The sequence below is a fragment of the Myodes glareolus genome, chromosome 13, assembly GCF_982192425.1.
Source record: "Myodes glareolus chromosome 13, mMyoGla1.1, whole genome shotgun sequence".
In the NCBI taxonomy this organism is placed as follows: Eukaryota; Metazoa; Chordata; class Mammalia; order Rodentia; family Cricetidae; genus Myodes; species Myodes glareolus.
The window spans coordinates 42,757,026-42,771,552 of record NC_142038.1 but is presented as its reverse complement, the minus strand read 5'-3'; the positions used below and the strand labels follow the sequence as shown (position 1 = coordinate 42,771,552).

Below are 14,527 nucleotides of genomic sequence, written 5' to 3'. Positions count from 1 at the left end.
GGAGACCCAGAAAAAGCAGAGGGCTCAGTGAGCTGCCTAACAGAATAGAAGGGCAGACAGAACATACCAGTTTCTCTGAGACCCTCATAATGTAACCAGAAGGATAAAAGTCATGGGGGGGGGGGGAAGATGTCCTCAGAGTTTAGCTTACTTGTGACAGCAAATCCATATACAACCTGCACCCAGCTGAAGGATGGTGGCGATCTGAGCAGAGTGTCCTGGCACCCACCCGAAAGCAGCGCCGGGCTGTGAAGTGACGGCTTTTATTTTCAAATCAAACTGGGTGTCCGAAATGCTGCAGCCTTTGTAAGGAGGATTTGATGAAGGGTCTGTGGCTATTAAAGTTCCCCTTGAGGAGGAAAGATGTTGCAGTTTAAATTCCCATATGCCCTTCCACCAGCTTTCAATTAAAGCGAGGTGAGCAGGGTCCTACAACAGAAATGGACAATACTCCCTCAAATGCTATAAATGTTTGTGACTGGGGTAGGGGATTATAGATTTTATCTTTCTTAATCCTAACTCTGCAACGTTTTATTTTTGTGGTATTCGAAAGAGACGTCTAATTTAAAAGAAGTCTTGTTACAAAAAAGGTGGAGAAGCAAATGAAAAAGATTGCGAGGACCGCTTTCTGGCCTTCACAGAGTACACACACACACACACACACACACACACACACACAACAAATCAAATAATCTTCAAAAAGAAGACCTTGTCCTCAGGTGGCTATCTGCTCGTAACCAGCTAAGTCACTCCAACTTGGTTATTTTAATTGCCTTAATGACTGGTTTTACATCAGAAAAGGGTACGACTAGATGTACATTGCAAAAAGAAAGTGTATATTATTTTTGCAAAGAATGTACATTTTGTTATTTGCTAAAGATAAGCAATGCAAACGTGTTAATAACCAAATGTGTTAGAAAAATTATCAGTAGCAGTAATATTCAGTCTTAATTTTCCTTTTCCTTTTTTATTCAAAGTGATATAACAACTTATTTCTAAAAGGGCCTAATTAAGTGATTTTGTTTTGCCATTTGAGCCTTACCAAACACCGAGTTAATAAAAATTACCCCATCAAATTTCTCTGAGCACAGCTGCAGCCTTCTTTAATGGCCTCCAACTATCTCCTTACCTCGAGAGCACTCACCACTCGTAGTATCTCAATCACTTCTCCTACAGATAAATCCCACCATTCCCAGGGTACCTCACAAAGAACAGGCACTTGTAAAACCCTAAAAATCTGAGACTTAGCCAAACAATACCATGCACTCTGTGTAGCACGCCAAACCTGGGGTAATTCACATAGCCACTCTCCAAGCGCTCCGATCCGGAAGTAGTCCCTCCTTGATGGTGATGCAGGCTAATGCCACAGTTTGCAGATCTGACTTCAGCTTTGTCCTACGGCTGTGGGGCTTACCCACTGATGTAACTAACCTCTACACTTTAAATCAATATAGTTTACCGAACAGCTTCTCTTCTACAGATTTGCATCCTTAAACAAAACCCAGCTTGCTCACTTATTTTTTTCTTTATTTCTTTCTTATTTTTCCTCTGGCAGACAGTAGGCTAAAGGCAGGCCTAGAAGACATTTAAGGGCTGGAGTGATGGCTCAGTGGTTAAGAGCACATATTGTTCTTGCAGATGGCCTGAGTTTGGTTCCCAGCACTCAAATCAGGTGGCTCCCATATCTGCAACTCCAGCTTCAGAGGGATCTGACACCTTTGGCCTACACTGTCACATGCATGCACACATAAAATTAAAACAAAAATAACTGATTTTTTAAGCTAGAGTACACCCCTCCCTTGGCCAAATAAAGACAACTTGAAACGCAAAATGAATGACAGTGCTGATTATAACACTGTAAATATTTTTTTAAATTGTCAATTTTTATTGATACTAAAATGATTTTGAAGCAGAAGGCAGCAGAAGTCTTGTAGTGATGAATGCCAATACCATTTTAATGACAGAAAAGGAAACGGGCAATTTAATAAACACCAGAGTGATTGATTCTGTCAAGAATCATGGACAGAGGAAGCTAAGAAGACAGTTCAGTGGTTAAGAGCACTCGTTGTTCTTCCAGAGGACCAGGGTTCTATTTCCAGTACCCACATGGCAGCTCAGAAACACCACCAGGCAGACACATGGTATACTCACATACATGCAGGCAAAATATCCATACACATAAAATAAAGCAAATTTTAAAAATTTTTAAAAAGCATCGCTGGAAAAGACTAAATTCCTGAACAAGAGTTGTTGGAAATTAATTAGGTATGCCTACTTAGAATAGGGAAATCTGGTGGATTTAACCTTAACTTGGTGATTCAGAGCAACATTGGGAATCAGGATACAGAATGCCACGTACCTACAGATCTATATTCCCGTCACTGTGTATGTACACACACGCATTTCTTCTGAAAATATTCAGGTCACCAATTAAAATATATCTCCCGAATAAATAGCAAAGATCCTTTAAAACATTCAGAAGGAAAGTAAGGATAGAAATAAAACTAATGTAGCAGAATGTTAGGATCAGTGGAGTGAATGACACTGGTCATTATCCTGTAGCTGTCTGAACTGTCTGAAATTTTTATATTAAGGGGGAAAATTAACATGAATAGCTAAGGCCTTTAGATGAAGAATATAAATAAAATTGTCTAGAAGGGTATAGAAAATTATTGAGACCTACCAATGTGTTTGGAAGGAAGGGTAGACATGGTTTCTCTGTAGCTTTGGAGTCTGTCCTGGAACTCACCCTGTAGACCAGGATGGCCTCAGACTCACAGAGATCCACCTGTCTCTGCCTCCCAAGTGCTTGGATTAAAGGCATGTGCCACCACCATCAGGCAAAATTCTTGCAACCTCTCCAGAAGAGAGGGGACCTAAAGTCCATTCATTTGGTTAACTTCCTGCTGAGAATCTATGGGCCCAGCATATTCTGGTTGTCATACCCGAAGATAGCTTTGCAGGTGGAGGGGCTTGCTGTTCACCCTGATGACTTGAGTTCAATACCCCGGCACTTTATACATGAACTATCTAACATTTATTAAATTCTTGTTGGACTTTAAATTTAAAAATCATTTAAAAAATATCTCTATTAAGAATTCAACTTGCAGACTCTTTAGAGAGCTAAAAAATGTATCAATGCCCTTGAGATACAACTCTCAGGTGGTGTGGTTTCAGGTGACAGAGTGGGAGGACTCATATCTCATGCATTAACAAGAAATATGGTGGCATCTTCAGAAATAAGTTCATGTGACATCATCAAAATTACTAAGAGCCTCCAATCAAATTCTACACACCATCAATCTTACCATTCAGCACAGTGAATTGAAAGCTACATCTTGACTTTTTCCCCTCTTTAGGGGAGAAAGTATTTCACTTGGATTTTTCAATTCAGCAATGGTATAATTCTGATCTAATAAGAATAAAAAATGTTATCCTTCAAGAGCAGAAGGAGTAGACTAATGCAGGCCAATTAGAGAAAAGGGTGACTTTTCCTCTTTGAAGATGTGAGAGGAATACTTGATGCACTAGTTAGAATCCTAGCACAGACCCCTAACACAGTTTTAGATAGAAACCTAGTATCTAAGTTTGGCATCTACTCTTACAAACGTGTTGCATGACTTCATGGCCACAGATTGCTGTTTTTCTTCTAAACACTGAGCTGAAATATGTAAGATTGCAAAATATATTCCATCAGATGCCCACACCATGGATGAAGCTAGTGAAGACTTCTAATTTGAAAGAGATGAACCCAACAAACACCTCCCCACCTATTGGAATTTCCCAAGCTACAGAATTCACATGGAGCAGTCGAGTGTTTTGAATTCTTCACGTTAATGCAAACTCTATTTTTTAAAACCCACATTCTTGAAACGGTTCCCTGTGAGAGCAAAGCACCAAGACGCTTGACCGTCAATCACCAGTGAAAAGGCAGGCATTTTCTATATCGAGCCTTAACAGCTGAGACATTCTCCTTATTTTAATGCTTCTCATCCCCCATCAACTTCCCCGGTGCAGAGACCCCCAACTATCACACTTCCAACTAAATGAATTCAGTAGTTCAGCTTCTGTATCTTATTCTCGTGATGCCCCAGAAAACACGCTGTCACCTCCCAAAATGGTCATAGGATGCAAAGCCTTGAGAAAGTATTAGTCTGAGTCTTTTTACAAAGTCGATATTCCCAACACTCAAAGGAGGAAACCTGTCAGAATTCTCTTAGGACAACACGACATGGGTGCTGGCTATTTCCCCCATCAGTCATGGCCCTCTTCCATGGGTGCTTTGTTCCTATGGTCAAACGTGCTAATGAGCTTTTCATTACTCTCTGACCCCCCTAGATATCATCTGTGAACTGGAATTTCCTCTAGAAAAGAATGTTGACAGAATTCCTTAGCTGCTATGAAAGTTACAAGTAATATCTCTACTAAAGTTACAGTTACTAAGTTGCCAGCGTGCGGGAGACAAAATATGTACTGGACCTTAAAACAGTATAGAATACCACAGTTTTGATGATTTCAAGCCTATTTCGCCTACATGTACTTTTTATTATCACTAATAACTTATTAACTAAGTTCTATGGGACCTATATAATTTGAATTAAATATCCTTTGGTTTATATGCACTGTGAATTCCTAAGTTGCATAATGCTGTTACCTCACTGGCATATCACAGCTTCAGCACAGGAAGTTTCTATGATTCGTTAAATTTCGCCTTAAGAAGATTCTAACAAGCAAAAATAAAAAGTATCACTTCCAGCATTAAACTTTCCAAACTCTACCAAGGGAAAAAAAACAGCAATAAAAATAAACAAATAAAACCCCAAGAGTAAAAGATACAAGGTAGGAGAAATGGCTTAGGGGTTAAGAGCAAGTGCTGCCGAGGACCCATGTCAGACAGCACACAACTGCCCAGAACTCCAGCTCTAGGGGATCCAGCCTCTGGCCCCCAAGGCACCTGCAATCACATGAACATATCCATTCACAGCCACACACACAATTACAAATAATTAAATATTTTTTTAAAAAAAAAAAACAACGAAAGACATGCCCATATACTAGAAGTGATGGGGTAACCTAGAATCTTTTGCTGACTTGTATTAGTAGGTTTTACTCAATCCAGTTAACTTTATATGACTGCATTATGTCCTCCAGTGCTAGAATCATGGAGCCTACGGAACTGACTTTAGGATCCATGTTCCAGAACTAGATGGGCAGATACTAGCACACAGCAACAAAGGTTGGACTAACATGCCATACACTTGATCAAGTCAGCTTCTGGTGGTACCTCCAAACGGAGCATTCCATTTCCATAAAGCTCCCAACAGGAGAGGTTGTGGGGTCTGTCAGCTTATCCAGAGGGTCCAGACATTAGCATTCATATTCAGACTTGTGAATGATTATATACACATTTTCAAGGTATCAATACTTAAAAACCCTTTAACTCTAATGGAAGATACTTTGAAATGCTTTTAAAGCAAGGAGGGACTTATTTATGAGCTAAAGACTATAGAATTATAAATTAAATATAAGTAACATTTTTATAAGGGAAAACATCCATACAGATCTTCAGGGAAAAACAAAACAAAATGAAACCCAAAAAACCTCCAAGTCCTATGATAGATGCTTTGCTTGAAGAGGGCCTGGAGCCAGACGGTCTGGGCTCAAAGCCAGGCTCTACCATTCCCCTATGCGACCTGGGTAAATTTCTTAACTTCACAGCTATAAAACAGATATTACTAAAGTATCCAGCAAGGAGGGGAGCCAGAACTTGTGGGAGCTGAAGCTTACAATATGAGCTTCTATTTTCAGGCTTAGACTGCAGGTAGCTAATTTGGCATTTTCAAATCCTTGGAAGTGGCCACAGAAGAGGAGACTCACCAGGCAGAGAGTTTGGGCTGCAATGCAGTAAATCCACTTCCATGTCCACTACCGAAGCTTGGCAAGGAGATTAAACAAAATGAGGAATGTAAAGCCTATGGCATCCAGCACACAGTAGGTACTCTATAAACTTAATGCTAAAAGTAATGAGACAACCTTATGCTAGAGTTAGCGAGTAGTATCCAAAGAGTGTGAGAACCACGAACCACGCTGAACAGATCAAAGCCTCACCCAGCCACAGTCCTGTGGCTAAACACACCACCAAGGCCATCACTGCCCAAAACAAGGGTTGAAAGGAACATGAAAAAGTCATAAAAATAAGGTCAGGAAGAGCCACAGAGCAGATCTACAATGTTGTTTGCCAAACCCACTGCTCCATAACCCAGAGCCTAAAAACACCCCTGCAGAGAAAGGAAAGGAGGAACCTTAACAGAAAAGGGGAGAGTTGGAGCTAGCACAAACTGGACCGGACAAACCTGCAGAAACTGGAGATGCCCAGGGGAGTGTGTGCGTGTTCAGCGACTGTGCTTCTTGTGCCTACACATCTTGAAACAGTTTCTCGGCAAGTTGTACAAAAGGCAGAATTTTGTGTACCTTTCCAAAGCTTTGTTATTAGCACAGGGGACTCTCCATGGCGGTTGTGGGCAGAGCATGTGTCACTACCACAGTGCCTCTCCACTTCCATTAATTTGTGGAAAACATCCTTCCCTGGTGGTCTTGGGACTTCCTCTTGACTCCAGGGCTGAGGGGTTCCCTGATAGTCTCAGTGGTGGTCACCTTGGCACAAGTGCCAGAGGTGTGGGAAACCCCACATTCATTTCTAAGTCTTCCTCTTCCTCCATCACCAATACAGACCTAACTCCCTTGAAACCAGAGACCTGCAGGCACTGGAGGCCTGCTGGGATGTGAGACCTGGCGGGATCTGCCCCTCTAACGTTAATTTTGCCAGTATGCGAGGCAAGCTGAACTCTGCAGTAATGCCATGAGATGATGTTCCTCAAAAGAGCAGTGGTTCTTGTGGGAGACTATGGATCTTCAGACTGATAATTCTGTCAATTTCATTTCATTTTTGAAAGTCTGAATCCAGCTGGGAGGCAGTGGTGATGCACTCCTTTAATCTCAGCACTTGGGAGGAACAGGTAGATCGACCTCTGAGTTCGAGGCCAGCCTGATATACATAGTGAGTTCCCGGACAGCCAGAACTACAAAAAGAGAAACCCTGTCTCGAAGAATTAAAAAAAAAAAAAAAAAAAAAAAAAAAGGTCATGGTCAGTTTGTAAAAGGCTGTCAAGCAGCATGCCGGATATGCTCTATGTGAAATAACCCTCACTCTAAACAGTGATTGGATTCATATTGCCTTTCTGCTTTTAACAGTCCATACAAAAGACGGACTAGAAAGCTTCTGTACTGTTATTGATTGGCCTAAACACTGATTTTATGAAAAGTATCCGTAACATTGCTGGGTAGGGTTTGGCCTGAAGAGGGGACATGAATGGTCCTGATCCCTCCACTTTATGGAGAGCAACAGAACAGAGCAAACAAGCTTCTTTGAAACACATTATTTGGGGACCTGGTAATACATGTAACACTGTATGAGGAGCGAATGCTGAAGACATCCACATTGGGGCGGGGGGACTACTGAGATACGTTCATGTCTTCCTATAATCACTTTAAATAACTAGCCAGACACCCAAAATGCCCCCAGATGTCTCTCTTAGGCTAGGCTGTACTGCGCATTGCTAAGAGAAAAATGAGACCATCGTGCAACCTGCTTCGGCACAAGTGTGAAGGCAACGGCCATCACCGTCATTGCCAGAGCCTCTGAAATCCTGTTTTAAGTTCTAAATCACCCTCAGGAATTGATGCAAGGAATGAAATGGACATTTCTCTGTGACATCTACGCTGATAAGATGCCAGCTAGCCTTTGTGCACACCTTCCTTTCCTCTTTCACTCTCCTGTCTCCTTCACCCCCTGCATCCAGACAGATGTCAGAAGCAGGGTCTGCTACTTTTGGACAGGAAGGTACATGTATTTTTGAATTAATATTTATTTGAAAATTAGTGCCAAATCCATCCCCAACCATCTATGTTATATTTGGCTGCTCCAAATCCCTAGATTACAAATCCAATTCTAACCATTATAAAATTCTGTTACTCTCAGAGATGGCCTAGCGGGGCTCTGACCGTCAGAACCAATTCTCCTCATCTAAACCCCAGCTGCTGTGAAACAGGAAAGAATTCACATGGTGGGGAGAGAAAACCTAAATGTACATGCAAGATAATAAGTTCTCCGGCTAGGGATGGCGCCTGGTGATGTTGGTATGTTTGCCTACTAGGCATGAGGCCTCGTTTAGAAACCTGTTACAGATGGGGGAAAGAGATGGGGAGACACAGACTGCTCTCTGGCACTGTGAGTGTGTGTGTGTGTGTGGGGGGGTGATATTCTGAACAATGTATCATTAATACAGTTATAACTAAACGTCACTCTAATTGGCACCGGAAAGAATCTGGAGCTAAATATTTGACTCACTGAATATAGTGGTAATTCTCCACTTTCAGAACTTTTGTGACAGTTCAGGAAAAATAACATATTGGGACTAGAACAAAGTCCTTGCCACACCAGGCATCATGGTGTTCATTTGGGTGGCAGAGACAGGCAGATCCATGGGACTCTGTGGCCAGATAGCCTCGCCTAATCAGCAGGCTCCAGACAAATGAGAGACATGGATAGACACACATGCACACACATGCATGCACACGTACATGCACACTTAAAAGATACCTAAATGGTCTAACTGTTCCTTTAAGGACACAAGATACTCAAATTGTACTATACAATACAAATGTAAACAAACAAAAATGACAAACAAAAAAACGACCTCGAACTAAAGCTCCTCTTTGACCACAGTTGCTTTGAGCTTTGGAATGAATCCTCCACACTGACTTGCATTGCTAAGTCTGAAATCTCCTAAGAATACGTTTGAATGACATCAAATGCTACCATCCAGCCGAAAAGGCGGCTGTCTGGGCAGCACAGCAATAGCAGCCAACGATTCAGCTTACCGTAGCGCCTTCCTTTGCAAAATCCGCCTGGATGGAGCAAGTCTGCATCAGATCCGTGCTGAAGGACATGCCAAGGCGCCAAGACAGGGTCCCCTAGACACAGCCAAGACAGGGTCCCCTAGACACAGCCAAGACAGGGTCCCCTAGACACAGCCAAGACAGGGTCCCCTTGACACGACCAAGATCCTCCAAGTTTTCAACTTCCAACAGAAGAGAAAACCAGAAAGCCATAATGAGTGCAGGTATTAAATATAGAAAACCAGCAGAGTTAAAACGGGACTCCTTCTTCCTGCCCATTTCCTCAAGGAAACACGAGGCCGCACCCAGCCTTGTTCATAACAAGGTGCTTGTGCGTGGATTCCGGGATATGCAGACTCCAAGAAAACACAGCGCGCACTAAATGTCACTGCAGGTCTAGAGCAAACGATGAACACAGTTGACTGGCTGAAGATACGGGAAGAAGACAGAAATTCCCTGTGAGTGGAGGCAGAACCAAGGTTGGTGCCGTTACTCTGTACTGGGCTGGACGCCAGAGGCTCAGGGGGTGACCCAAATGACAATCCTAAAAAAACCCACCCTAAGTCCTGTCCTGCTCTCAGGCTCTGCTCTACACTTCTGGAATGTTCAGGAGCAGATGAGTCTCCTCCCACAGTAAAAGGTGCCATATAACATTCAAAGTAAAAATGGACTCCACCGAAAAAGGAAACCAACCCAGAGAACAATCCAGTGAACAACCCGCGCTCCCCTCATCCTCCCACTCATTTCGTGGGCTCTTTAAGAGGTGTAACTGCAGCACACGAGACAATAAATCAAAGAAGTATCCATCTCTAAATGCATTACCGGCCTCCCTGTTACTTAGATTCAATAACCAAACACAAGAAGGTATATCATCTTACTTGAGAATGAAATCTGACTTGGCCATGCAAGGGTCTTAATTTCTTCAGCTGAAATAATAGGAACATCTAAAAAGTGAATGAGCAGTATATACTTGAATGGAATGTAGCTCTTGAGAACTTAAAATATTCAGTAGTACTTAGAGGTACTAAAGGAGGAAAGGTAAATTAGCTGGCGAAGGCAGGTGTTATCTAGCAGCACGGCACACTGGGGTCTCCCTCCCTGGTCAGCCTTTGTGTGATGGGAATGCATGAGAAGAAGCAGAGCCTGCAGAAGCTTGTCCTCACTGCAGCTGGGTCTGACTGCTCCTCCAGAGAGATGACGTGGTAAAATGACTTTTGCCTCTTGCCTTTTGAACTCAGACCACTCAGAGGGGTCATCCCTTCACTCAAAATCACAGCTGACACACTGACAAAGTTGGCTCTGACCTGCACGTGCACACTGAGGCATGCTAGCGCACACATAACCTCACATACACACTGACGCATAAAGTTGGCTCTGACCTCCATGCATACATTGAAGCATGCTAGCACACACATAACCTCACATACACACCAACAGATAAAATTGGCTCTGACCTCCATGCACACGCTGAAGCATGCTAGCTCACACATAACCTCACAAACACACCGACAGATAAAGTTGGCTCTGACCTCCATGCACACGCTGAAGCATGCTAACTGACACATAACCTCACATACACACTGACAGATAAAGTTGGCTCTGACCTCCACGCACACGCTGAAGCATGTTAGCACACACATAACCTCACATACACACTGACAGATAAAGTTGGCTCTGACCTCCACTCACACACTGAAGTATGCTAGCACACATATAACCTCACATACACACAGACAGACAAAGCTGAGAACCGATTAACGAACTCAGCCCTCTGTGACAGCAGCCATCAGAATAGCACACTCAGCCTCACAAACTCAGAACACAGGTGCTGCGTTGGTTTAGGAAGTTGGGTCATGGGCACCTGGTAATTAAGAACAAAATATACAGTAAATTGCCAACTTATGTTTCAATGCCTCTTGCCGTCTATAGACACAGACACTCCGAAATTACACTACAGGGTTTTCAAACATTTTTTTTTCTTTTTCTCTTTTTCTTTTTCCTTTTTTGAGGACAGCAATGTTTGTGGAAAATTTAATTCTGCTTCCATCACTGAAAAACAATTAAGTAGCGAAAAGCCACATACAAGAGTATTAGCATTTTTGCACATTTCACTCTAGTCTTTGTCCCAATTTCCTAGTCAACAATTAAACATATATCATGACAACCCATATTCATCCTTCAAAAAATTCTAGGAAAGCTGCTAAGTAAATAAAACCTGCAGAACTTTAAAGCAAGTCTTGGGGCCAGGCATGATGGCACGCAACTTTAATCCCAACATTCTGGAGGCAGAGGCAGGCATATCTCTGAGGCCAACCTGGTCTATATAATAAAATCTAGGACAGCCAGAGTTACACAAGTCCCTGTCTTGAACCGCCACCCAGCAAAAAAAAAAAAAAAAAAAAAAAAAGAACAAAACCAAACCAACACAAAAAATATTGCTCATGAAGCTGCCTCATGATTTTGCCATTGTTTGTTTTAAATTTTCAAAGCCAATGTTATTAACGCTGAGTTCTAAGCGGAGCCAAAGAGCCAACCTGGCTGCTGTGTTCCCAGTGTGGAGCTGTAAGCAGAAAGCAGGCAACCTCATCTTGGCATACGCAAGGCCTTGGCCCAAGCCTCGCGGTGACGGGGCATGGAAGAGGAAGGCCAATGGCTGTCATGTAACAACGGTCTAGTTCTACATTTTTGTGAAACGTTTGTTTAGAACTTAAAACACTCTCTGAGGAAATAGCATGAGGGAGAGGAATGTTTCCAATTTACTCAGTAACATTCAAGCAATTTAAACCAAGTGTTTCGGAGATGAGGTAACTGCTCTCATTCGAGGAAGTGTAAACGACTACTATATATCTACCTGTTCCTTCTCATCTTGCCCTTTACCGTCTAGTTTGGTTCTGTCTTACAGGACAAGCAACATCGATACAACATATTGATATCTAAAAATCAGAATAAGCAAGATGAGAGTTTTTTTATCGCTGCAAACAGTCTTGCTATGGAGCCCAGGCTGGCCTCCAGCTCCTGATCCCCCTTCTACCTCCCAAAGGCTGGGATTACAGGTATGCTCCTACATCTGGTCTTTAATTTTTTTTTTTAACCAAGACGCTCTGTTCACAGACTATTAGCTTAAGCAGTAAGGCTATCATCATTTGTTTCCACATTAAGAACAAGAGACAGGAAGTATAGGCAGGACAACCAGGCAGGAAGTAGAGGCAGGGTGATAAGAACACGAGAATTCTGGGAAGAGGAAAGCTCAGTCTGCAGTCGTGACCCAGCCACAGAGGAAGCAAGATGTGACTGCCTTTCCAAAAAAAAAGGTACCGAGCCACATGACTAACTCAGATAAGAATTACGGGCTAATGTAAGTGATAAGAATTAGTAAATAAGAAGCCTGAGCTAATGGGTCAATCAGTTTATAACTAATGTAAAAATTAAAAAAAGAACAAGAGATCTTTATAAAAACGAATTTTGTAGCCCCAGGAATAAGTCTGTTACAGGACGGCTATGACGACCAAGAGCCATTTCAGAGGTCAGCTGGGTAGCGAGAGTTGTGGAACCTCCAGATAGCAAAGGGGAAACCTCAGAGTCCTGTGCTGTAGCCCCTCTTGTCTGGGGAGTGCGATGGACGTTTTCCTCTTCGTAGGTGTCCTCAGTTCAAGATCCCCAACTTACAGACCTGCCTGCACCTTCTCCTGGATTGGTGGGACCGTGAGCTCCGGGCGCAGGATATGGACTCAGTCATGACTATAAAGGCACCTTGGTAATAAAGCCCTGATGGGAAAACGCGAAAACCTAACACATCTGTGGCAAACACCTCAGGGAAACGGCTGATGGAGATGGACGCTAAGCCTGAGGTGCTCAGCCAACACAGTCGGTGGATTCATTTGTCATGCTCACACTTCCCAGGGCCAACAGGCAAGTTCTCTCTGGCGGAATCCAAGTATCAGGGAGGACAAAGTCCAGCCGGGTCCGGCCAGCTCTGATCATGCCTGGTCTCCGAGATCCAAGGCGGTTGTGGATGACTGGTTCTCCACGTGGAGCTCGGGTTGAAACTCCAGACAAATGTGTAGTTTGCATATAAGGCTAGGCGTGAAGGCTGGACTAGTCCAGACCTCTAAAGTCAGCGGGATGTACATATCACAATGGCCATCATTTCTACTCTCTCACTTATACAGTTTAGCCATACCAAACAACACACACCCTCTAGTTATACTTGTTAAAAGATCAGCAGGACTACCTGCAGTGAGGATGGTTTGACAGAGAGCACACAGACATCACAATTCCCCTTCCTCCAGGGTCGAATGCCAAGGATTGTTAGACTTCCAAACTCTGTCTGACAGAGGTCTGGACACTTTAATTTACTGAGTTCACACTAATTACTGGAGAAAAGTATGTAAAGACACAAGAATTGGCTAGAACGCATGCCTAGCACCAAGGCTTCATGGCCAGAGGGCTGACAACTGAAGTGCACACCATGTTCTGTTCCACAACTGTGGTAAAACCTCCTCTTCTACAGGACTGAAAATGTCCAGATTCAAGACTGTGGAGTGATACATATGCGGATTTAACACAAGCTGTCGTCCTGCAGTTGTGTGTAGCAACAATCACAGAATATAAACCCAAGAAAAACCTACTGGTCTGTGACTAAATGTGGTAGCAGAATTGACTACATAATAATCATTTCGTCTTGTTAAGGTTCAACAGAGAGAGAGAGAGAGAGAGAGAGAGAGAGAGAGAGAGAGAGAGAGAGAGAGAGAAGGATGGAGGGAAGGAGAAAGAAGACAGACTGATTCTAACTCACAGAATGACATTGGGTCTTGAGGGGGGTTAATTTGACTCAGAGCACAGGGGTTAGGTAACAGGACACCCTTGTTCTACCCTACTGCACTGCTCCTCCGGAATACCACTCCACCTCTTTTTGGAGATGTGCTCTACTTTGTTGATTTATGTATTGTTCAGAAATTATTTAGAAATAGCTTTTCTGGCAGAGCAATAACAGAATTTCCATTATAGAAAATACAGTAGGAAAACTCAAGTGCTTGTAGTCTTTCTCCTGAGGGTGAAAATGCTGGTCTATGACTAAACATGGCAGGTTGACCACATAGTAACCACTTCCCCTTTCCAAGAGTGGTGGGGTGGCAGGAACAGGTAAGAGCAAGAGAATGGGAGGAAAGACAGTTAAAGACTTACTGCAAGAAGTTTTGGAAAGATAAAGTAGACACAACAATTCTTGGTCTAACGTTTTCAATTCTGACAAAGAACTGCAGAGGAGATACCAAGAAAAATAACCTGATCTCACAGAAGCACAAAGCGTTCATATCATAGAGACTGTGTGTCCCAGCAGAGAGGGGTAAGGAGAAACTGGAATTTAGTGAGAAAAAGGAACCGAAGTTCCTGCTCTCTCTTTTAATTCTTGACATGCATTAAGAGTATCATCCTCGCCGGGCAGTGGTGGCACACTCGCGGGTGGTGGTGGTGCATGCCTTTAATCCCAGCACTCGGGAGGCAGAGGCAGGTGGATCTCTGAGTTTGGCCAACCTGGTCTGTAGAGTTGAGGCCAACCTGGTCTACAGGA

At 43.0% G+C, this 14,527-nt stretch overlaps 1 protein-coding gene across 3 annotated transcripts in view; it reads right to left on the bottom strand.

Annotated features, from left to right (window-relative positions):
- Positions 1-14,527, bottom strand: part of Mcc (MCC regulator of Wnt signaling pathway) — a 378,705-nt gene that overhangs the window by 160,778 nt on the left and 203,400 nt on the right. The window contains exon 1 of one of the 3 annotated variants that reach the window (XM_087896074.1): positions 8,941-9,181. The exons of the other annotated variants lie outside the window; for them this stretch is intronic. Within the exon in view, the coding sequence (XP_087752200.1) occupies positions 8,941-9,009 (69 nt within the window). The 5' untranslated portion in view covers positions 9,010-9,181. Of the gene's footprint in view, positions 1-8,940; positions 9,182-14,527 lie in introns of those variants that run through there. 3 annotated transcript variants of the gene reach the window in all.